The 20,635-nt window shown below is 59.2% G+C and overlaps 2 protein-coding genes across 9 annotated transcripts in view; both read left to right on the forward strand.

Moving 5' to 3' along the window:
• Nucleotides 1-8,965, forward strand: part of FZR1 (fizzy and cell division cycle 20 related 1) — a 22,293-nt gene extending 13,328 nt beyond the window's left edge. For 3 of the 8 annotated variants that reach the window (XM_070622550.1, XM_008506837.2, XM_070622548.1), the window contains exons 2-14: nt 735-863; nt 2,148-2,273; nt 2,371-2,434; nt 2,519-2,646; nt 3,043-3,125; nt 3,544-3,727; nt 4,532-4,597; nt 5,067-5,169; nt 5,250-5,434; nt 5,597-5,830; nt 6,150-6,254; nt 6,876-6,968; nt 7,304-8,965. In XM_070622550.1, coding sequence (XP_070478651.1) covers nt 795-863; nt 2,148-2,273; nt 2,371-2,434; nt 2,519-2,646; nt 3,043-3,125; nt 3,544-3,727; nt 4,532-4,597; nt 5,067-5,169; nt 5,250-5,434; nt 5,597-5,830; nt 6,150-6,254; nt 6,876-6,968; nt 7,304-7,345 — 1,482 coding nt within the window. In that variant the 5' untranslated portion in view covers nt 735-794 and the 3' untranslated portion in view covers nt 7,346-8,965. Of the gene's footprint in view, nt 1-734; nt 864-2,147; nt 2,274-2,370; nt 2,435-2,518; nt 2,647-3,042; nt 3,126-3,543; nt 3,728-4,531; nt 4,598-5,066; nt 5,170-5,249; nt 5,435-5,596; nt 5,831-6,149; nt 6,255-6,875; nt 6,978-7,303 lie in introns of all 8 variants that reach the window. The other 5 variants (XM_070622549.1, XM_070622545.1, XM_070622551.1 and 2 more) reach the window with 4 other exon arrangements.
• Nucleotides 8,966-11,093: 2,128 nt separating this feature from the next.
• On the forward strand, nt 11,094-20,622 carry TEKTIP1 (tektin bundle interacting protein 1). Its single transcript, XM_008506836.2, has 4 exons — nt 11,094-11,303; nt 19,861-20,099; nt 20,187-20,312; nt 20,424-20,622. The coding sequence occupies exons 1-4, from the start codon at nt 11,221-11,223 to the stop codon at nt 20,600-20,602; spliced, it is 627 nt and encodes a 208-aa protein (XP_008505058.1). The 5' UTR covers nt 11,094-11,220; the 3' UTR covers nt 20,603-20,622.
• The last annotated feature ends 13 nt before the right edge of the window (nt 20,623-20,635 follow it).

The raw sequence follows: 20,635 nt of genomic DNA on the forward strand, positions 1-20,635 counted from the left end.
GCCCCTTCCTGCCTCAGATCTGCTCTTCCCTCTCTAGAATGTTCTTCTCTAGCTACCTCTTGCTGCTGTGCTCTCGCTTCTCTTCCTCAGAGAGGCCCGCCCGGGTTGGGTCGAGCTCGGTGGACCTGAGTATGAGCGTGTGTCTGTCCGCTGGAGGCCAGCATCCCTGGGCCACTGCCTGGCCTGGCCGAGTGCTGGATGGCGCCTGGCGCACAGTCAGCTCTGGCAGATCCTGAGCAGCAAACTGGGCCTTAGCGAACCCCACTTCCTGCTCGTGCACGCACACGTGCCCACACGTACACATGTACTTGTAGGGGGACCCCACCCCCACTCCTCGCGGGGCCTAGGGAGCATGGACACGGTCCCGGGGCAGTTCGTGACCTCGGAGGGTCTGAAGCAGGAAGGCCACGAGATGGGGTGCGTGGGTCGGAGGAGCAGGGGCCTAGGGTGAGCCCCTGGGGCCGGGGATCCATGGGAGATGCTCTAACCAGGACGAGGGCGAGGGGCCTGGCGTAAGGTTCCCTGCAGAGGAAGTGGAGAGGAGCCTGTTTGTCCCTGTCACCTCCCCACTGGTTCCAGGGCCTGTGCACTGCGGCCGAGCTCGTGCTTGGGCTCCTGCGAGGAGGCCCTGCCACGTGGAGGGGGCTCAGGGGTCCCTGAGGAGTCCCTGCGGTCATCAGGCGGCAGTGGGGTCGCTGCCTGCCGCTGCTGACCTCTCCTGCCCTTCCTGCCAGGCTGACCTTGGCCGGCTGACCTCGGCTGGGCGACCTTGGCCGTGCCCGCCTCGCCTCGCCATGGACCAGGACTACGAGCGCCGCCTCCTCCGGCAGATCGTCGTCCAGAACGAGAACACGATGCCGTGCGTGAGTGCAGCGCCGCCCAGGGAGCGGCCAGACGGCGGGGCAGTCAGCCCTCGGGGAGCAGCAGGCCGGGTGGGCAAGGAACACGGCTGCCCCGCACCCCGGGTGTGAGCCCCCAGCCCCCAGCCCCGCTTCCTCCTGCTGCTGCAGGGCCGCAGGTCAGGACGAACTGGGGGACGCAGGAGTGGGAGCTGCCTTCCGGCCCAGAGTCCCGGAGCCGGGGTGCAGATGCGGTCCCACAGCCTGCACGGGGGAGCCGGTCTGGGGGCGCTGGGCCGTGGGAGCCTGTGGGGCGGCCTGACGGGCAGAGGCCCGGGGCTGCGCTCCCAGGGTGGGGTGGGGCGGAAGGGTGCTGGCGCCTGAAGAGCCCTGGCCCGTTTCCTGGACCCCAGCGCGATCTAGGGGAGCCCCGTCCTTGCTCTTTCCTGCGCCCCCCAGCCATGCCCCATTTCTCTGTCGCGGGCTCCCGACGCCACAGGCCGCGTTCCCGGAGCTCCGCGCTGGGCCGTCACGGCTCTCTCGCAGGGTGTCCGCCCCCGCTGCAAGGCTCCCCCACCTTCTGCTGCAGCCACGATCCCAGCCACATACCCGTCACTCTAGTCTCTGCGTCCAACTTGGCATCCTTTCTTCTGTGTGTGGCAGTCTCTCGTCTAAGGACACCAGGCATTAGATCTGAGGCCTCCCTAGTCCAGGATGACCTCGTCTTAACTAGATTTTGCCTGCAAAGGCCCTGTTTCCAAATGAGGTCCCGTCCCACGTCCCGTTCCCAGGGGTCAGGACTTCAGCATGTGCTTTCAGGGGACACAGTTTAACCCGCAGCAGAGCCTTTAGAGAAAGGACCTCTGGGCAGTCGAGCGGGTGGGAGGGACGCTGGGAACAACGCCCTGGCCGCACGTCCAGGCTCTGGTTGTGTGGGGTTCGGTGCGAAAATATCCATGTGGGCGCCGCCAGCGCTCCGCGCTTGGGGATGAATGCTCTTCATCCTTTGCTTTCAACCTTTCCGTCGCCCGTGATGGCTTAGAGGGAAGGAGGCAGAGCAGTGCTCCCAGGGTGTCCCTCCCGGCCTCCTCCCGCCCCATGGGGCTGGAGGACAAACGTGCCCCAGACATGGGGGCCGCTGGCAGGGTTCCCGCACGTGACTTGTTCCCCAAAACATTTGTCCTCCGCCCCTCGGGTGTCCAGGATTGACCCCTCGTTCCTCAGCCAGAGCAAGGGAAGGGGGCAGGGTGTGCTGGGCAGCGCGGTGCGCTGGGGCTCTGAGCACCCAGCCCCTTGCCGTCCTTCCAGGTCACGGAGATGCGGCGAACCCTGACGCCCGCCAACTCCCCCGTGTCCTCCCCCAGCAAGCACGGAGACCGCTTCATCCCCTCCAGAGCCGGCGCCAACTGGAGCGTGAACTTCCACAGGATCAACGTGAGGCCCCACCGTGAGGCCTGGGGCGGGCTGGACCCAGGCTGCTGGGGGCCGGGGGCGCTCCTCCCATTCACCCGCCGCCTCCCCTCCCCCGCAGGAGAATGAGAAGTCTCCCAGCCAGAACCGGAAAGCCAAGGACGCCACCTCGGACAACGGCAAAGGTCAGGAGTCAGGCCCCGCCCGGCCCCAGCTCGGGACCCCTCCCCTGTCCCCCGACCCGGCCTCACTGAGCCTGGTGCCCACAGATGGCCTGGCCTACTCTGCGCTGCTGAAGAACGAGCTGCTGGGAGCTGGCATCGAGCGGGTGCAGGACCCGCAGACGGAGGACCGGAGACTGCAGCCGTCCACGCCCGAGAAGAAGGGCCTCTTCACGGTGAGCCCCCAGGCCAGGGGACGGGCTGTCCGGACTGTCAGCCGACCGTGGGGCAGGTGCCCGGTGCGGGCTGACGGGGCCGTGGCTTCAGCACGGCTCCCTCGGGTGGTCAGGGAGCACAGGGAAGTGTCGGAAAGAGCCTGGCCGAGGTTCTTCGAGAGAAGGCTGGGGGCTGGTGGCCCCACGGGGCAGGAGAGACAGGCCAGCACTGGCCGTCATTGTCCGGAGGACGCCTCGGGGCAAGGCCTGGTTTGCCTCTGTGTTCGCGGAACCCAGGCGTGGGCCCTGGCTTCTCCCACCAGCTGTCGGGGGCCCAGCACCTCAGGGCTTCGAGTCTGAGATCCCTGAGCTCTGGGGCTGCAGTGCCCACTCAGCGGGTGTCCCCATCCCCCGCAGTATTCCCTTAGCACCAAGCGCTCCAGCCCCGACGACGGCAACGACGTGTCTCCCTACTCCTTGTCCCCTGTCAGCAACAAAAGGTGAGTCCTCGCCTGTGGGGGCGGGGGGTGGGCAGGGCAGCCGGCCGGGGCCCGGGGGCCGTTGTCAGTCCTAGGACTGTGTGTGGGGTACAGAGGTGGCCCAGAGGACCCCCTCACTGGGGACACGCTGTGGGCTTGGTGGTGTTGGGCCCGGGCCCAGACCCAGACCCAGGGAGGACAGTCAGGGAGGGCCCTCCAGAGGGGGCACCAGGTGGAGGGGTGACAGGGCTGTCGGAGCTCAGGGTGGCCTGGTGTCCCGTGGCGCAGGGGCCGGCAGCCGCAGTGTCCCCCGCAGGTTTGGGAGCATGCGGGCGGCAGGCGGAGGAGCCCGCAGGCCCCAGGGTGGGGAGGTTCCCGCACAGCTGCCCTAGGTGGCTCAGGGGCGGGGCAGGGTCACTATCTCGGGTGCTCCCTGCAGCCAGAAGCTGCTGCGGTCGCCGCGGAAGCCCACCCGCAAGATCTCCAAGATCCCCTTCAAGGTCCTGGACGCGCCCGAGCTGCAGGACGACTTCTATCTGAACCTGGTGGACTGGTCGTCGCTCAACGTGCTCAGCGTGGGGCTGGGGACCTGCGTGTACCTGTGGAGCGCCTGCACCAGCCAGGTGGGCGCCGCTGAGCGCAGTGTGCGTGGGCGCGCGCTGGTGCACATCTGCGTCCCCGCAGGCTGCAGAGCGGCCTCCTGGTGGCCGAGCCGGGCGGGGCCATCCGGAGCCCAGGGTGGCACCCTGCGCGTCCCCACCATGGGGCCTGCCCCCAGTGCAGCCCAGGCTCTGGGGTCTGTCAGCAGTGTGGGTGGAGGCCCTGTGTCCCCCGGCCCGAGTCAGCAGAAGGGGTGCCGGGTAGCCAAGCTCACTGAGCCTGGGCACCGCCGTGAGGCCCCGTCCTGATGGAGTGTGTCGTCCCTGCCACCCCAGCGGTAAACCTCCGAGGAGCTGCCGGCCGCACCGAGGGCTTGGCTGCAGGGCGAGGGCAGTGCCCTGCCGTGGGCATTCTCAGGGATGAATCCAGTGTCGGGGGGTCAGGGCAAGCACCGCCCCCGCGGTAGGAGGGCTGGCACCTCCCCCAACCACCCCCAGCCATGGCCTGCCCTGCTGGAAGGACCCCTCTGTGTGATGCCCTCGTCACCCGAGCGTCCCCCAGGCCCTGTGCAGTCAGTCATCCTTGGGCAGCCACCCAAGCAGCCAGCCACATTGTCCCCATCCCAGTCCTGGTGCCCCTGTCTCAGGCGTAGGGTGTGAGTGAGGGACGGATGAGCGAGTGGGCTGGTGGGCGGATGGATGGACAGACAGACGGACAGATAAATGGATGGAGGGTCAGGATGGATGGATGGGTGAACGGAGGGTCAGGGCCTTGAAGGCCCAGCAGGCAGCACGTCCCCTCACGCCGACTGATCCCCTTTCCTCCAGGTGACCCGGCTCTGCGACCTCTCGGTGGAAGGGGACTCGGTGACCTCCGTGGGCTGGTCTGAGCGGGTCAGTACACAGGCCGTCCCCTTCTGGGCAGGGTTGGCGCAGGGAGGTCTGACCAGGCCTCGCTGGCAGGGCCCACCCTCCATAGTGTCAGGGGTCTCAGAGACCCAGAGGAGCCAGACTCCAGCCTGGAGGCCACGTGTCTGGGTCCCAGGAGGGATGTCTGTGCCTTCGCCTGTCCCCGGTCTGGTGGGAATGAGACACTGGATCGGGCACGGCCCCCGCAGAGCTGCCCGCAGCCCCTAGTGGCTGGGTTTTGACAAACCTACGCTCTGTAACCGTCTTCCCGAAAAGTTCTGAGGAAGGTTGTCACCCTGATCCAAAGGGATGTGTGTTAAAGATCTTATACAGAAACAGCCTAAGGCTCCTGCGTGAGGAGGGGGAGGGGAGAGCAGGGAGGCCGGGGGCAGGCGGCCGAGTGAGGGTTCTCACGCTGGGCCTGACGCCCTCTTGCCTGCGTCCTCGGGCCTAGGGGAACCTGGTGGCCGTCGGCACACACAAGGGCTTCGTGCAGATTTGGGACGCGGCCGCGGGCAAGAAGCTGTCCATGCTGGAAGGCCACACGGCGCGTGTCGGTGAGGAGCCGCCCGGGTCCCTGGGGGCGGGTGCGACCCCCAGAGGCCAGGCCTCATCCCGCTCTTGGTCTGGCTTCCAGGGGCGCTGGCCTGGAACGCGGACCAGCTCTCGTCGGGGAGCCGGGACCGCATGATCCTGCAGAGGGACATCCGCACCCCGCCCCTGCAGTCGGAGCGGCGGCTCCAGGGCCACCGGCAGGAGGTGTGCGGGCTCAAGTGGTCCACGGACCACCAGCTCCTCGCCTCAGGGGGCAACGACAACAAGGTAGGCACCCCGACCCCTCACTGGCCCGGCCTCAGCCTGTCCCTCCCACCTGGCCAGCCCTCTCTGAGAGCAGGGGTGGAGAGGGTGCACCCCCAGGGGACCCCGAGTGAGGACCGTGATGGGGGCCGCCGCCACCCCGGCCTCACAGCCACTGCCCCCCAGCTGCTGGTTTGGAACCACTCGAGCCTGAGCCCCGTGCAGCAGTACACGGAGCACCTGGCAGCTGTGAAGGCCATCGCCTGGTCCCCGCACCAGCACGGGCTGCTGGCGTCCGGCGGAGGCACGGCCGACCGCTGCATCCGCTTCTGGAACACGCTCACGGGGCAGCCGCTGCAGTGCATCGACACGGGCTCCCAGGTGTGCAACCTGGCCTGGTCCAAGCACGCCAACGAGCTGGTGAGTGTGGGCCCCCAGCCTGGGGGCACTCGGCCGGGTGCTCGGCCAGGCGCTGCAGGCGGGCAGAGCACGAGCCCTGGGCCCGTCACGGCCTCCCCTGGGGTCCTGGGGGAAGCCAGGCCCCTGCCCCCAGGTCTCAGAGGACCTGGGCTCAGTCAGCCAGCGGCCCCGTCTCCATCCAGCCATCACCGAGTGCAGGGGGAGGGGCTGTCACCGTGGTCTGCACCACGAGGCAGGCCCGTTGTCCTTGTTCCCAGGGGTGTGTTGGGCCCAGGGCCGCGGGAGGAGCCCCAGGGCCCATGGCGCCGTCTCCCCACAGGTGAGCACGCACGGCTACTCGCAGAACCAGATCCTGGTCTGGAAGTACCCGTCTCTGACGCAGGTGGCCAAGCTGACCGGCCACTCCTACCGGGTCCTCTACTTGGTGAGTCCGCCGGGCCCGGGGCAGGGGGTCAGCCACTCCAGCGCAGGGGCCTGGACCCAACCGCCCGGTGGCTGGTGCCCTCGGGCATCCAGTGGTGGCATCGCTTTGGGCCTCCTGGGCCGGACTCTCCCCCCGCCCTGTGGGGAAGGGCGGCTGTGCCTCCTCGAGTCTCTACCTGGGTGTTTATTTTCACACGCGTGTGTACATGCACACAGCCGCTGCCAGAAGTGCCCCGTGCCAACGGCTGCGGTTGTCTCTGGACGGTTCAGAGTCGTTTGCACGAGGCTGGAGAAGGAGCCCGTCTCCCGGCCATGCTCCTTCTTCCATTTTCTGTGTCATACCAGAAAGAAATGTTCTGTGCTGCATCTGGCCTATCCCTTGCCCAGCGTCACAGAGCAGGCCGTTCCTCCTGGAGATAGGGTGGTGGCATCCTCCGTGTTTTCAGAGGAACGCTCCACCCCAGGTCTGGTGGGGCAGCCTCGGGCCTGCCTTCCCTTTCCGAGCTGGCAGCCGAGGCTTGCTGTGGCTTTGGGGCCCGACTCCCTGCCCCTGGCTCCTGCCATCCTCTGTCGGCGGGGCCATCTGCAGGGCACAAGGACGATGGCATCTGTCCCTCTGCAGGCGATGTCCCCTGATGGAGAGGCCATCGTCACTGGTGCTGGAGATGAAACCCTGAGGTTCTGGAATGTCTTTAGCAAAACCCGTTCGACAAAGGTAAAGTGGGTCGGTATCAGTGCCAGCTGTCCCCCTGCGCGTCCCCTCGGCCTGTCCCCTGGCCGTCCCCCGCCACCCTTGGCCCCATTGATCTCTCCCCGGGGGTCCTCCTGGGTGCCCTGCCCCTCTGCTCCTGCATGGCTGTGCACCCCTAGCCACATTGCATGGGGCCCTCAGGGCCTGGTGGCCCCACACCTTGGGCGCTGGGAAGCCGCCCACCCCAGCCCCCTGGCCCGAAGCCTTGGGTTCCCCCTGGGATGAACATCCCCCCCTGCTGAGCCACTTGCGGGAGGCCGCTGGGGCTGCAGCTCAGCGTCGCCCCGTGTGCCCTGCAGGAATCCGTGTCCGTCCTCAACCTCTTCACCAGGATCCGGTAAAGCTGCGGGCCCGCCGTCCCAGTCGGCAGATGGCCCGTCAGCGCGCACAGACCCTCCCCTCCCCGCTCGTGGGCCCGGAGGCAGGCGGCCGGGTGGGCGGGGAGCCGGGCCTGGAGAGACCCTGAAGCTTCTCATTAAAGCCTGATTGTGAGCCTGTCGCCGGTGTCTGGGGCGGGGACGTCGTCGGCCCCAGGAGCGGGCCCTGCCTCGGACCAGCTGCCCTCAGAGAGGGCTGGACGCCTCCTGGCCCCCGCCCGCTTCCGTTCGTGCCGGCACCACCTCGGGGCTGCATGCTCTTCCCAGAAGCTTGTGCTCACCACCGCCACCCCTGCCACACCTGCCATGGGACGCACGGCTGGACGCCAGGCCGGCCGGCCGCAGGAGGACCCGAGTGCTGGGCCGACGTGCCACCTCAGGTTGGCCCGTGGGTCAGAGGGACGTTGCCACCTCTGAGGTTTCTTCGTGGCCGCCTCTGCCGTCCTGCCCCGGCAGCCACCCTGGGGATGTTTCCGGGGGCCCAGCTGGGCGGCAGGAGCAGGCCCCAGGCGGCTCCATGCCGAAGGTCATCTGGAGATGGACCGGCTGTCCCGGCAAGACTGAAGTCACCTCGTGTCACCATGTCCTCACCCTGACCGTGTGTCATCCTTGTCACTGACGGGCTCACAGCCCTGTTCCCTTCCCTAGTGGGACTCCGGCTCTTGTGGCATGCTGGACGGCCAGTTAGGGGCCCTGAGGGCCGAAGTGACCCCAAGGGCCAGGTCCTGCGGGCGCCCGGCCATCCTTCCCAGCCTTCCCTCCAGGCCCACCATGGGTCCTGTCCATCTGCACCTCCAGCTCTGGGGCAGCCAGCTGGTCCCCCAGAAGCTTCCTGAGCTTTCCCAGACCCTGTCCCGCCTCCTCGTCCTCTGCCCTGTCCCCAGCTGCGCCCGGGCCCGCTCCCTCTGACCTTAGCTCCAGACCAGGAGAAATCGGATGGGAGGGAGGTTGGGCCGCGGCCTGAGCGCCGCCTCCCCCTCAGGTCGGGGCCGAGCAGGCCTGGGCGGGGCGAGGGTCCTGCAGGGCCCGGGAACGGCCGCACAGAGACCCCATCACCCCACTCCCGGGTTCTGGCAGCCTCGTGCTCTCGCACCGTCGGCCTCGTGTGTGCATGTGTATATACGTATCTGTGACTTTTCTTTGGACGTGTTCGTGTCTCTGTAGACGGGTCCCCGCAGTGTGTGAGGCTGGCTGGGGAGGGCAGGGGGCCGAGGGCGCCACCTTCCGCGCCCGGAACCTGCCTGGACTCGGGGTGGGCGAGGGGCAGTGTACATAGATGTGTGTATTTCGATCCGTCGAGACCTTATTTTTGTTTGTTCGAGTCTTTTTTTTTAAGAAGAAAACAGCCCGTCTGTGGTCCCCCGCCCCGTGCAGTGGCCAAAGGGCCTGGGAGCTGTCTGTGTGCGAGCCCCTGGGTGCCGCCCGACCCGACTGCACCAGGGCAGCCAGCTGAGAGTGGCAAGGCTGTTCCCGGTGCGCGAGCTGGGTGGAGGGGAGGCGACGGGCGCCCGGCGCAGAGCCAGCCTAGGTCTCATGTAATGAATGCTGTGTCATTGTCATTAAACCAGAGTGGGTTCATGCACACCTAGGGCTGGCTGTCCATCTGTCTGTTTGGTGCCCAGCTGGGGTGGGGGCCCACAGCTGGAGTCTGCACACACCCGGGGCCCCAGACCAGCCTGAATGTCACGGACGGGCAGCGAGCAGCTGGCCCTGGGCGAGCTGGCTGCAGAGACCACTCGTGGGCGGTCTGCGGGGGGCACCGGGGTCCCTGAATCTGTGGTCCCTGAGGCTGAGGGTATGGGTTCCTGCCAGTCCTTGGGGCCCAGCCGGGTACCCCTGCTGTGGGGAGGAGGAGACCCCAGTGGCTGTCTGGGCAAGGAGCATGGGGCCCAGGTGGCCTGCGCTCGCAGTGAGGGCTGGCGGAGGGGGCGCACAGCAGCTCTCGGGGGCCAGGCGCTGCTGCTGCCTCCGGCTGCCCGACGGGGACCGAGGCCTGCGGGGGCCCTGCACGCAGGAGGGCTGGCTGGGCTGGGGCGAGGCTGGTCTCTGTTGATGCCCGAAGTCGCTTTTGCGATGAAGGGAGAGGGAGCTGGTGCTGGCAGAGGGGAAGGTCGAGGCGTGGTGGCAGGGAGGCGAGGGTGGAGTGGCAGAAGGCGCGCATCCCCGCGGGGGGCACAGGAGCCTCCGGGGGGCGAGCTCAGGGGCGGGGAGCATGGCCAGGGTGCTAAGGTGCAGAGGAGAGGGGTGGCGGAAGTGACCGAGGGGGAGCGGGAGGTCCGGGGCCTGGAAAGCCAAGCCAGAGGGGAGGCTGATGGGGTGGCAACACGGGATGCGGCCGGCAGGCTGGGGGCCCTGGGGTGTTGAGAACGGGGTAAGGCCCCTGCAGCGAGCTGCTGCCCACACCGGGTGGCGCACCCCAGGCCCTTCCCTCCAGGTGCAGACCCCCGTCCTGGGCAATGGTGATGAGACCAGACCCCAAGACCTTCTGTTGTGGCATGTGAGTGGCACAGTAGAGCCTTAGGCAGCCCACGTGGCTGTCACAGTAGGAAGCCTTGGGAAGAGGCGGCTTTGAGTAGAGGCCACTACACACCCGACATTGAACCCTCGGCCTGAAGGAGAGCAGGAGACACCTGAGCAGAGGGTGTTCCAGGCAGTGGGCACAGCCCATGCAAAGGCCCTGGGGCAGGCCCCGGCCTGGCGTGTGGGAGAAACAGTGAGGAGGCCCATGTGGCTGGAGCAGAGGGAGTGAGGGGGACAGAGGGAGGAAGAGATGGAGCAGGTCGTGTGGGCCTTAGTGGGCCTGGGCGGGACTTGGGCTTCTCCCTTGAGTGGTGGGGAGCCCTGGGTGTGTGCTGACCTGGGAAGGGAGGAGACTGCTGTGTGGAGACCCGACAACCGGGGGCAGGGGCACAGAGAGACGAGGGGGGAGGCTTTGTCTAGGAGGGTGATGATGTGACCCTGGCGGGGACCAGGTGGGGGTGGTGAACAGTGGAGATTCTGGGGTTTTGTTCCATTTTTTTTATTTTGATAAAACACGCATAACATACAATTTACTGTCTTAAACTGTACAATTCAGTGGGTTTTAGTATATTTATTATGTTGTGCTGCCATCACCACTAATTCCAGAACATTCCATCTCCCCCAAAAGAAACCCCCGTCCCCATCAGTCACTCCCCAGCCCCTGGCCCCCACAAGCCCGCTCTCTGTCTGTGGATCTGCCTGTTCTGGACGTTTCCTGTCAATGGGGTCACACGCCGTGTGTCCTTCTGTGTCTGCTTCTCTCCCTGAGCGTCGTGTGTTCAGGTCCGTCCACGTGCGGCTGTGTCAGGGCCTTGCTCCTCGTCACGGCTGCGTTGTGCTCCAGCGTGTGGATGGACACACTGTGGATCCGTTCTGCGGTTAATGGGCATTGAGCTTTGGCTGCTGTGAACGTGGGTGTGCAGGGTTTCACTCTGGTTTATTCTGGAAACACGAAGGACTGGATGGTGGTGGGGTGAGAAGAGAGGAGCTGGGGACTCGGGTCCCAGCCTGAGCCCTGGGAGGGTGGAGCTGAGGATGCGGGAGGGGAATCGGGAAGCTTCGTTCAGCTGGCAGACCCACCGTGGGAGTGTTGGGAGGGGCCCAGCTCGAGGTACCAGGAGGCGGGGCTCACGGCTAGACCCCCCCAGGGGTGTCCCCACCTCCTGCCTGCAGCCTCTGCCCTCAGCCGGGGGAGGGGCCTGGATGGGGCCGGGCTGGCCAGCGCCGTTGCCAGGACACCCAGGGTGGGCGGCCTTTGTTGCTGTCAACAGTGGTCCCCAGGCCTTCTAGGCCAGAGCTCCTGGGACCCGGAGGCAGACATGCAGAGCCTGCAGCGGGACCCTGCCCTGCCCTACGTCCCGCGGGGGACCCTCGAAGTGGACTCCCCGGCTCCTCTGTACAGGTGGGCGCCCGCCCCGCCCCGCACGGAGCGAGCTCGCTGGGTCTCAGGCCGCTCGGCCTGGGTCTGGCTTCTCTCCAGCGGCCCAGGGGGAGCCCACGGCTTTGGGCCGGGGGGCTGGGGTGGGGGGCTTCCCAGTGCTCCAAGGTGTGGGGGCACCAGGCCCTGAGGACCCTGTGCAACATGGCTAGGGGTGCACAGCGACGCAGGAGCAGAGGGGCGGTGCCGCCCTTCCGCATCCTAACCCCGCTGCTCCCGCATCCCCCCCCCATGCCCAGCTCCCCGGCCCCATAGACGGCCCGTCTGCACCACTCCAGCATCCTAGCCGGGCGGCTCCACATCCCCTCCCCGCCCCCGACCCCGGTACCCAGCTCCCAGCTGGCGTGCAGAGCGCACCAGGCTGTGCCCACGGGAGTGGTCACTGTGCCCAGCACGGAGTGAACCAGTGTCTGCGTGAGCCCCACACATCCGTCCTCCCCCAGCTCTGGCGGCCGGAGTCAGGGATCCAGGGGGTTCCCCCCGGGCCTCATGTCAGGGGGCTCTGTCCCGTGTCTCTCCCAGCTTCCGGTGACTCACTGGCACGCCTTGGTGGCCCTGGGCCTGTGGGGGCCTCACTCCCGTCTCTGCCTCCGTCATGGCGCACCTTGCCCGTCTGTGTCCAGATGCCCTCTCCTTACAAGGGCCCAGGCCGTGCAGCCAGCCCACCCTCCCCAGCATGACCTCACCTCCACAGAGTCCTGCACTCGCCCCTGCTTCCACGGGAGGGCACGTGAATCTGGGGGGACTTCCAGCCCTGGAAAGCATTGTTAATAAGGACTGCTTACAGTGACTAACGGATGAGTACGCGGCTCTCAAAACAGGAGCGAGCAGCTTCTGCTCTGTGTCCAAAGAAAGGCATCAAGGAAAGGTGTGAAATGGAGCGGAAGATGCGCACGGATTGAGCTCAGGGCCAGTCTTCCTCAGCAAAAAGAGGGGGATTGGCAGCAGTTAGCTCAGGGCCAGTCTTCCTCAGCAAAAAGAGGGGGATTGGCAGTAGTTAGCTCAGGGCCAGTCTTCCTCAGCAAAAAGAGGGGGATTGGCAGCAGTTAGCTCAGGGCCAGTCTTCCTCAGCAAAAAGAGGGGGATTGGCAGTAGTTAGCTCAGGGCTAACCTTCCTCAAAAAAGAAAAAAAAAAGTGAAACGGTGAGCAAGGCAGATCCACGCACGCTGCCTCCTCCTGGAAGCGGGCAGAAGAAATGAGGGTGGCAGCCCACATGCCGGGGGCTGGCGGCTGGGGCAAGAGGGGACACTTTTTTTTAACACTAATTTTTATTTCAATGCAAGGAAATCTCTTGATCCGAGACCAAAAGGCATTCATTTGTCACGAGAAAAAAATTTTTCCCAGCTATAATGTTTGTTTTTTCATGAGGGATCATTGGCAACATAGAGACTCACACGCGTCTTATTTTAGAGCGTTTTAAGCGCATCTCACAAACCAGGTGCCTTTTGCAGTTCAGAAACGTTCACTTCTAAAGGGTGGGGCGTCCCTTGAAATCCCCCTGGCGGGGCAAACCCGGCGATGTGGGGTTCCCCAGACGGACGATCTGGAACCGGCCAGGCCAATCCTGGCTTTTTCTCTGTCTTTTTTTTTTTTCTTTTTTTAAACTTAAGATGATGCCAGAAATACTTAGAAAGTCACCTTCTGTGTATTTCATTGGTGTGAGGCTTATATTATGAAAGGTTCCTATCAGTATTAACAAGGGTTATTTTCATGCTTAACCCTTTATAGCTGCTCTGCTTGACTAAAAAGGTCCTATTAGAATCAACTTTTTTTGCAGAAAACAGGTAAATGTAAGTTGTTTGCTCAAGTGGAAAATGTGAGCATGGATATTCCTTAAACTAGGGTTTCTATTTCAAAGTAAGTTTTCTTGTCATGTTACGGTTCAAAAGGAAAGTCACTTGAACTGGAATTGATACTGTGGTAACTTCCATCCTGCTTTTCTGTTCGTTCATCAAGAAGAAACCGATCGCGTCTTCTGTCGTCATCGATCCTCAGTAATGCACCGTATCGTTTTCTCTTTTTAGCCTCTGACCCTCTTCACCGGGCTCTCCCACCCCCGCCCCCACCTCTGGCAACCACAGTCTGTTCTCTTATCCATGAGCTTGTCGTTGTCTAGATTCCACGTGTAAGAGATCATACAGTGTTTGTCTTTCTCTATTCCACTGCGCGTAATGCCCTCAAGCTCCAGCCATCTTGTCACAAACGGCACGATCTCATCCTTTTTGCTGGCTGAATAATATTCCGTTGCATATATATGTACACACGCCTCATCTTCTTCATCCACTCATCCATTGTTGGAAACTTAGGTCGTTTCCATGACGATTGTAAATAAGGCTGTGATGAACGCGGGCGTGCATAGATCTTTTCGCGTTAGTGTTTTTCTTTTCTTCTAGGAAACACCCAGAAGTGGGATTGCAGGATCGTATGAGAATTCTAGTTTTTGAGGAACCTCCATGCCGTTTCCCATAGTGGCCGCACCAATTTACATCCCACCAGCCACGCACCAGGCTTCCCTTTTCTCCACGTCCACTTGTTATCTGTCGACTCTTTGCTGATGGCCATCCTAAGAGGTGTGCGGTGGCATCTCATGTGGTTTTCATTGGCACTTCCCTGATGACTAGTGATGTCGAGCATCTCTCTGTGTCGTCTTTGGAAAAACCTACTCGGATCCTCTGCCCATTTTTTAATCAAATTTTTTTTTATTGAATTGTATGAGTTCTTTATATATTATGGATATTAGTCCCTTATCAGAGAGATGATTTGCAAATCTTTTCTCCCATTCAGTAGGTTCTCTTTTCATTTTGTTGATGGTTTCCTTTGCTTTGCAGAAGCTCTTTAGTTTGATGTAGTCCCACTTATTTGCTTTCATTGTTTCCATTTTTGGTGTCCGATTAAAAAAATCACCAAGACCAACGTCAAGGGGCTTACTGCTTATGTTTTTTTCCGTGAGTTTTATGGTTTCAGGTCTTACATTAAAGTCTTTGATCTCCTCTGACTTAATTTTTGTGTTTGGTGTAAGATAGCGTCCAGTTTCATTCTCTTGCATGTGGCTGTCCAGTTTTCCCAACACCATTTATTGAAGACCCTGTCCTTTCCCCATTGTGTTGCTCTTGCCTCCTGTGTTGTAAATTAACTGACCATATGTGCGTGGGTTTATTTCTGGGCTCTCTCTTCTGTTGTGTTGATCTATGTGTCTGTTTTTATGCCAACACCATACTGTTGTGATGGCTGTAGCTTTGTAATACAATTTAAAATCAGGGAGCACGATGCCTCCAGCTTTGTTCTCCTTTCTCAAGATTTCTTTGGCTATTTGGAGTTTCTTCCGGTTCCATACGGGTTTTAGGATTATTCTAGTTCTTTGAAAAATGCCATTGGAATTTTGATGGGGATTGCATTGAATCTGTAGATTGCTTTGGGTAATATGGACATTTTAACAACGATTGTTCCAGTCCTTGAGCAAGGACTATCTTTCCCTTTATTTGTGTCTTCAGTTTCTTTCATCAGTGTCTTCTAGTTTTCAATATACAGGTCTTTCATCTCCTTGGTTAAATTTATTGTTAGGTATTTATTCTTATTTGATGCAACTGTAAATGGGGTTGCTTTCGTTCTCTTTCCGCTGGTTCCTTATTGGTGTATAGAAATGCAGTCGATTTCTTTGCATATTGACTCTCTACCCTGCAACTTTACTGAATTTGTTGGTCCTAACAGTTTTTTGATGAGGTCTTTAGGGTTTTCTGTATATGATGATGTCATCTGCAAAGAGTGACAGGCTTTCTTCTTCTTCTCCAGTTTGACTGCCTTTTATTTCTTTTTCCTGCCTAATTGCTCTGTCTACGACTTCCAATACTAGGTTGGATGTGGTGAGAGTGGGCATCCTTGTCTTGTTCCTGGTCCTAGAGGAGAAGCTTCCAGCTTTTCACCGTTGACTTTGATGTTGGCTGTGAGCCTATCATATGTGGCCTTTATTATGTTGGGGTATTGTTCCCTCTGTACCCACTTTGTTGAGAGTTATCATGAAAGAATGTTGAATTTTATCAAGTGCTTTTTCTGCATCTATCGAGATGATCATGTGGTTTTCATTCTTCATTCTTCCAAGGCGGTCTGTCACCGTGACTGACTTGCAGGTGTTGAACCACCCCTGCATCCCTGGAATGAATCCCTCTGGGTCACGATGTGGGATCCTGTAATGCATCGTTGAATTCGGTCTGCTAATATTTTGATGAGGACTTTTGCATCTACATTCATCAGGGATATTGGCGTCTAGTTTTCTTTTCTTGTGGCCTCCTTGCCTCATTCTGGTATCAGGGTAATGCTGGCCTCATACAATGAGTTTGGAAGTGTATGGTCTCTCCTGTTTTTGGAAGAGTTTGAGAAGGATAGGTATTAAATCTTCTTTCTTTGGTAGAAGTCACAGTGAAAGCATCCGGTCCTGGACTTTTGTTTGCTGGGAGATTCTTGATTACTGATTCAACCTTCTTACTAGTAATTGCTCTGGTCACATTTTCTGTTTCTTCGTGATTTAGTCTTGGTAGGTTGTATGTTTCGAGGAATTCATCCATTTCTTCTAAGTTACCCAATTTGTTGACATTCACTCATTTGTAGTGTCTCTTACAACCGTTTATTTCCTTGGTTTCACTTGTAACTTCTCTGTCATTTCTGATTTTATTTATTTGAGTCCTCTCCCATTTTTTTACAGGTTTGTCACTTTTGTTCATCTTTTTAAAGAACCAGCTCTTAGTTTCATTGATCTTTCCTATTATCTTTTTAGTCTGTTTAATTTATTTGCACTCTGATCTTTATTATTTTCTTCTTTCTTCTGCCTTTGGGCCTCATTTGTTCTTCTTTGTCTCGTTCCTTTAGGTGTAAAGTTAGATTGTTCATCTGAGATTTTTCTTGTTTCTTGACATAGGCATTTATCACTATGAACTTGCCTCTTAGAACTGCTTTTGCTGCATCTCAGATTTGGGTATGTCGTATTTCCATTTTTTTGGTCTCAAGGTTATTTTATTTCTCTTTAGATTTCTTCTTTGACCCATTGGTTGTTCATTAGCACGTTGTTTAATCTCCACACATGTATCAATTTTCCAGTTTGCTTAGTGTAATTTCTATTTTCAAACCATGTGGTCAGAAAAGATGTTTGATATGACTTAAGTCTTCTTAAATGTACTGAGACTTGTTTTATGGCCTAACATAGGGTCTCTCCTGGAGAATGTTCCATGTGCACTTGAGAAGAATGTGTGGTCTGCTGCTATTAGATGGAATGTTTTGTATACATCTCTTAAGTCCATTTATTCTAATGTGTTGTTCAAGGCCAGTGTGTCATTTTTTTCCAAAAGTTTTTTTGTTTGTTTGTTTTTGTTTTTATGGTGAGGAAGATCAGCCCTGAGCTAACATCCATTTCCAATCTTCCTCTTTTTGCTTGAGGAAGATTTGCCCCAAGCTCACATCTGTGCCAATCTCCCTGTATTTTGTATGTGGGATGCTGCCACAGCGTGGCTCAATGAGCAGTGTGTAGGTCCACGCCCGGGATCCAAACCTGCAAACCCAAGGCCACCTAAGCAGAGTGCATGAACTTAACCAGTATGCCACCAGGTCGGCCAACAGTGTGTCCTTACTGCTTTTCTGTGTGAATGCTCTATCCATGGACATAACTGGGGGTATTAAACTCCCCAACTAGTATTGTCTTGCTGTCACTTTCCCCCTTTAGGTCTCTTAATATTTATTTGATGTATTTATGAGCCTCTCTGTTGGGTACATAAATACTTAGAGATGTTATATCTTCTTCTTAGATTGACCCTTTTATCATATGTAATGATGAATCTCTTTGTCTCTTTCTACAGTGTTTGTTTTAAAGTCTATTTTCTGTGATATGAAAATAGCTACCCCAGGTTTTTGGTTTCCATTTGCATGAAACATCTTGTTTCATTCCTTCACCTTCAGTCTGTGCGTCCTCACATCTGAAGTCAGTATCCTGTAGGCAGCATATAGATGTTTTGTTATCCAATCAGCCACTCTGTCTTTTGATCAGAGAACTTAGTCCATTTACATTTAGAGCGATTATTGATAGGCTGTACTTATTGTCATTTTGTGAATTGTTTTCTGGCTGTTTTGCAGTTCTCTCTTCCTCTCTCGCTTCCTTCCCTCGTGTTGCATGACTTTCTGTAGTGTTACGCTTAGGTTCCCTTCTCGTTATCTCGTGTGTATCTACTGTGTGTGTTTGCTTTGTGGTGACGAGGCTCACGGATACCTGATCCCGGTGTAAAGCTCTACATCTTTACTCCCCACCACGTTTTATATCCTCAATGTCACATTTTACATCTTTTGTCTTGTGTCTCCCTTAACTAATCATTGGACTTAGTTGTTTTTCCTACTTTTGCTTTTAACTTTCATATTACATTTATAAGTGATTAAGCCACTATTTTTACTACATATTTATCTCTACTGGTCAGATTTATACTTTCACATGTTTCCCTGTTACTAATTAGTGCCCTTTCTTTTCAGCTTAAAGAAGTCCCTTTAGGGGCTGGCCCGGTGGCGCAGCGGTTAAGTGCGCACGTTCCGCTTTGGTGGCCCAGGGTTCGCCAGTTTGGATTCCAGGTGCGGACATGGCACCGCTTGGCACGCCATGCTGTGGTAGGCATCCCACATAGAAAATAGAGGAAGATGGGCACGGATGTTAGCTCAGGGCCAGTCTTCCTCACCAAAAAGAGAAGGATTGGCGGCAGTTAGCTCAGGGCTAATCTTCCTCAAAAAAAAAAAAGAAAAAAGTCCCTTTAACATTTCTTGTAAGGCCAGTTTAGTAGTGATGACTTCTTTTAGCTTTTGCTTGTCTGGAAATCTCTTCCTCTCCCCTTCAATTCGGAATGATAACCTAGCTGGGTAGTTTTCTCGGTTGAAAGTTTTTCCTTTCAGCACATGCCACTCCGTTCTGGCCTGCGAAGTGAGAACCCTGCCATGGTCTCACGGGGGTTCCCTTGTACGGAACAAGTTGGCCTCCTCTTGCTGTTTCTAAGATTCTCTCCTTGTCCTTAACTCTTGGCATTTTGATGCCAATCTGTCTTAGCATGAGTCTCTTTGGATTCATCTTATTTGGACCCTCTGGGCTTCCTGGGTCTGGATGTCTGTCTCCCTGCCCAGGTTAGGGGAGCTTTCAGTCTCTATGTCCTCAGGACTCCTGCCCCTTCTTCTCTCTGTTCTCCTTCTGGGACCCCTGTAATGCGAGTGTTGGTCTGCTTGATGTCGTCCCATAAGCCCCTCGTGCTATCTTCACCATTTTTCACTCTTCTCTTTGCTGCTCCGACTGGGTGACTCCCCTGCCTGGTCCTCAGTGGGCCGACCCTCTGTTCTGGTTCGCCTGTCTGCTCTCCCACCCTCTGCTGTGTCGTTCAACTGAACTGAAGGCCCCACCTTTCATGAGACCTGTGGGTTCCGGTTCTCCATGACCGATCATCTGCTGGAGCGAGGACCCTGAGCCGGCGCCCCGTGCGAGGCAGAGATGGAAGCCTTCTGTCGGAGCCCTGCTGGGCCATCCTGGGGCTGACCCCTCATCCTCTGGGGGGATTTCCCAGGAGCAAGCTCGCCAGGTCAAAGCACAGGCCCGTCTTTGTGTCCAGGAAGGAACTGCCATTCGAGGTTTCCAGTCAAGCAGATTTCCCTGCAGCTTCTGCAGCTTTGGGTCTTGTCACTTTTCTTCATTTTTAGTATCAATGATACCTCACTGAGGTTTGATTGTTGCCATGATGAGTGTATCTCCACTCCCTTGTCTGCACCGCAGCCTCTGTTCCTTAAACGGCCCCCTGCTGCCCCAGGACCTTTGCACATGCCGCCCCCTCTGCCTCAGGGAAGCCCTCCTGGTGCCTTCAGCCCAGGGCAGTCTCTGGCGCCAGAGGCCCCTGGAACAGACACATGTAACTACATAGTTTCTCCTTTCAACAAGAGCTCGGCCTCACTCCCAGCTGGCCCCTGACGACTGGGTGCAGGACAATGGCACAGGGTTCCCCAAGGGCTGCCCAGGAGCGTGGGCACCCCCACGTGCTTTTCCTGTGTCCCCAGTCCATGGCTCTCAGGCCAAACCAACGGGCACCCACTCAGCTGCAGCCTAGATCCCTTGCTCCTGACGCACCTCCAGGCCAGGGGGCTGCCTGGAGGAAGGGGCCTGCAGGGCTGAGAGGCTGAACAAGGTCAGGATCCCAGGAGAGGCCAGAGCCTTCGTCCCTCCCTGGAGTCCCCTGGGGAAGAGGCAAGAAAAGCTGAAAGGTTTGGGAGGGTCCTGGGGAGCCAAGGACGAAGCGGCAGAGGAGGGGGCCACAAGGGGTCAGCCGGCCCACCTCTGCCAGCCCGGGTGGGGGTGACCAGCGCCGAAGGACAGATAGGGCCGGGTGGGGACCGAGGCAGGCCCCCGTGCCATGGCCAGGCTTCTGCACCCTCAGCGTGGCAACGCCCCTCCTGGAGACGGGCAAGCAGAGGCCCGGAGAGGACAGGGCGGCTGTGGGCTCAGCCTCCCCCACCTCCCGCCCCCAGCGATGACTACTTGTCCCTGGAGGGGCCCCGCTGGGCGCCGGCCATCAAGCAGGCCACACGCTGGAAGTACACGCCCATGGGGCACGACGCGGCCGGCCAGCTGTGGTACACCGGCCTGACCAACTCGGACCCCCGTGAGGCCTGGTACACGCTCCCCAGGTCCCCGGACAGCCCCTACCGCGAGGCCTACGCCCGCTGGCACGGATGCTGCAGCCATCGGGAGCGGAGCCTGCCGTCAGGTGAGCGCCCGGGCCCCCGGCCAGCCCCAGGGAAGGTGGGACAACGGAGAGCGGAGATGACCTCCCCCCTCCCCACCCCCCCTGCAGCCTACACCCTGCGCCTCCGCGAGACCGCCTGGTACGACCCGGTGGTCCCCGCGCAGTCCGGGGCACCCCACCCGCGCTGGGGCAGCATGCTGTGGAAGGACAGAGCCACCCCCGGCAAGGAGTACGGTGAGGAGTGGCCGAGCCAGGGGATGGGGACGGGGACGGGTGGCCCCCAGAGGGGGGAACCTGCCCGGGGACGGAGGTGGGGCCAGGAGGTGACAGGTCCTGGCCCTGCAGTGGTCAACAGACACCCGCACGGGGTGGAGCCGCTGTGGCGGGCATCCGATTATGTGCCGTTCCTGTCCGCGGCCCAGCGCCCGCGCCACACCAGCCAGATGTACCAGCAGTGGAACCTGGAGCCTTACTGTCCCTCCACCGGCCAGCGGGCCCCAGCTCTCCCCACGGCCCCTTACTGATACAGACCTGCTGCCCAGGCCGCCGTGTGTGTG

This window comes from Equus przewalskii, chromosome 6, assembly GCF_037783145.1.
Source record: "Equus przewalskii isolate Varuska chromosome 6, EquPr2, whole genome shotgun sequence".
Classification (NCBI taxonomy): domain Eukaryota; kingdom Metazoa; phylum Chordata; class Mammalia; order Perissodactyla; family Equidae; genus Equus; species Equus przewalskii.

What these genes read in the sequence shown, in the direction of transcription:
- TEKTIP1 (XM_008506836.2), top strand. Translation starts at nt 11,221, where the DNA reads ATGCAGAGCCTGCAGCGGGACCCTGCCCTGCCCTACGTCCCGCGGGGG. An exon ending in TCCCCGGCTCCTCTGTACAG is followed by an intron (nt 11,304 to 19,860) that starts GTGGGCGCCCGC and finishes TCCCGCCCCCAG; the next exon opens with CGATGACTACTTGTCCCTGG. An exon ending in GGAGCGGAGCCTGCCGTCAG is followed by an intron (nt 20,100 to 20,186) that starts GTGAGCGCCCGG and finishes CCCCCCCTGCAG; the next exon opens with CCTACACCCTGCGCCTCCGC.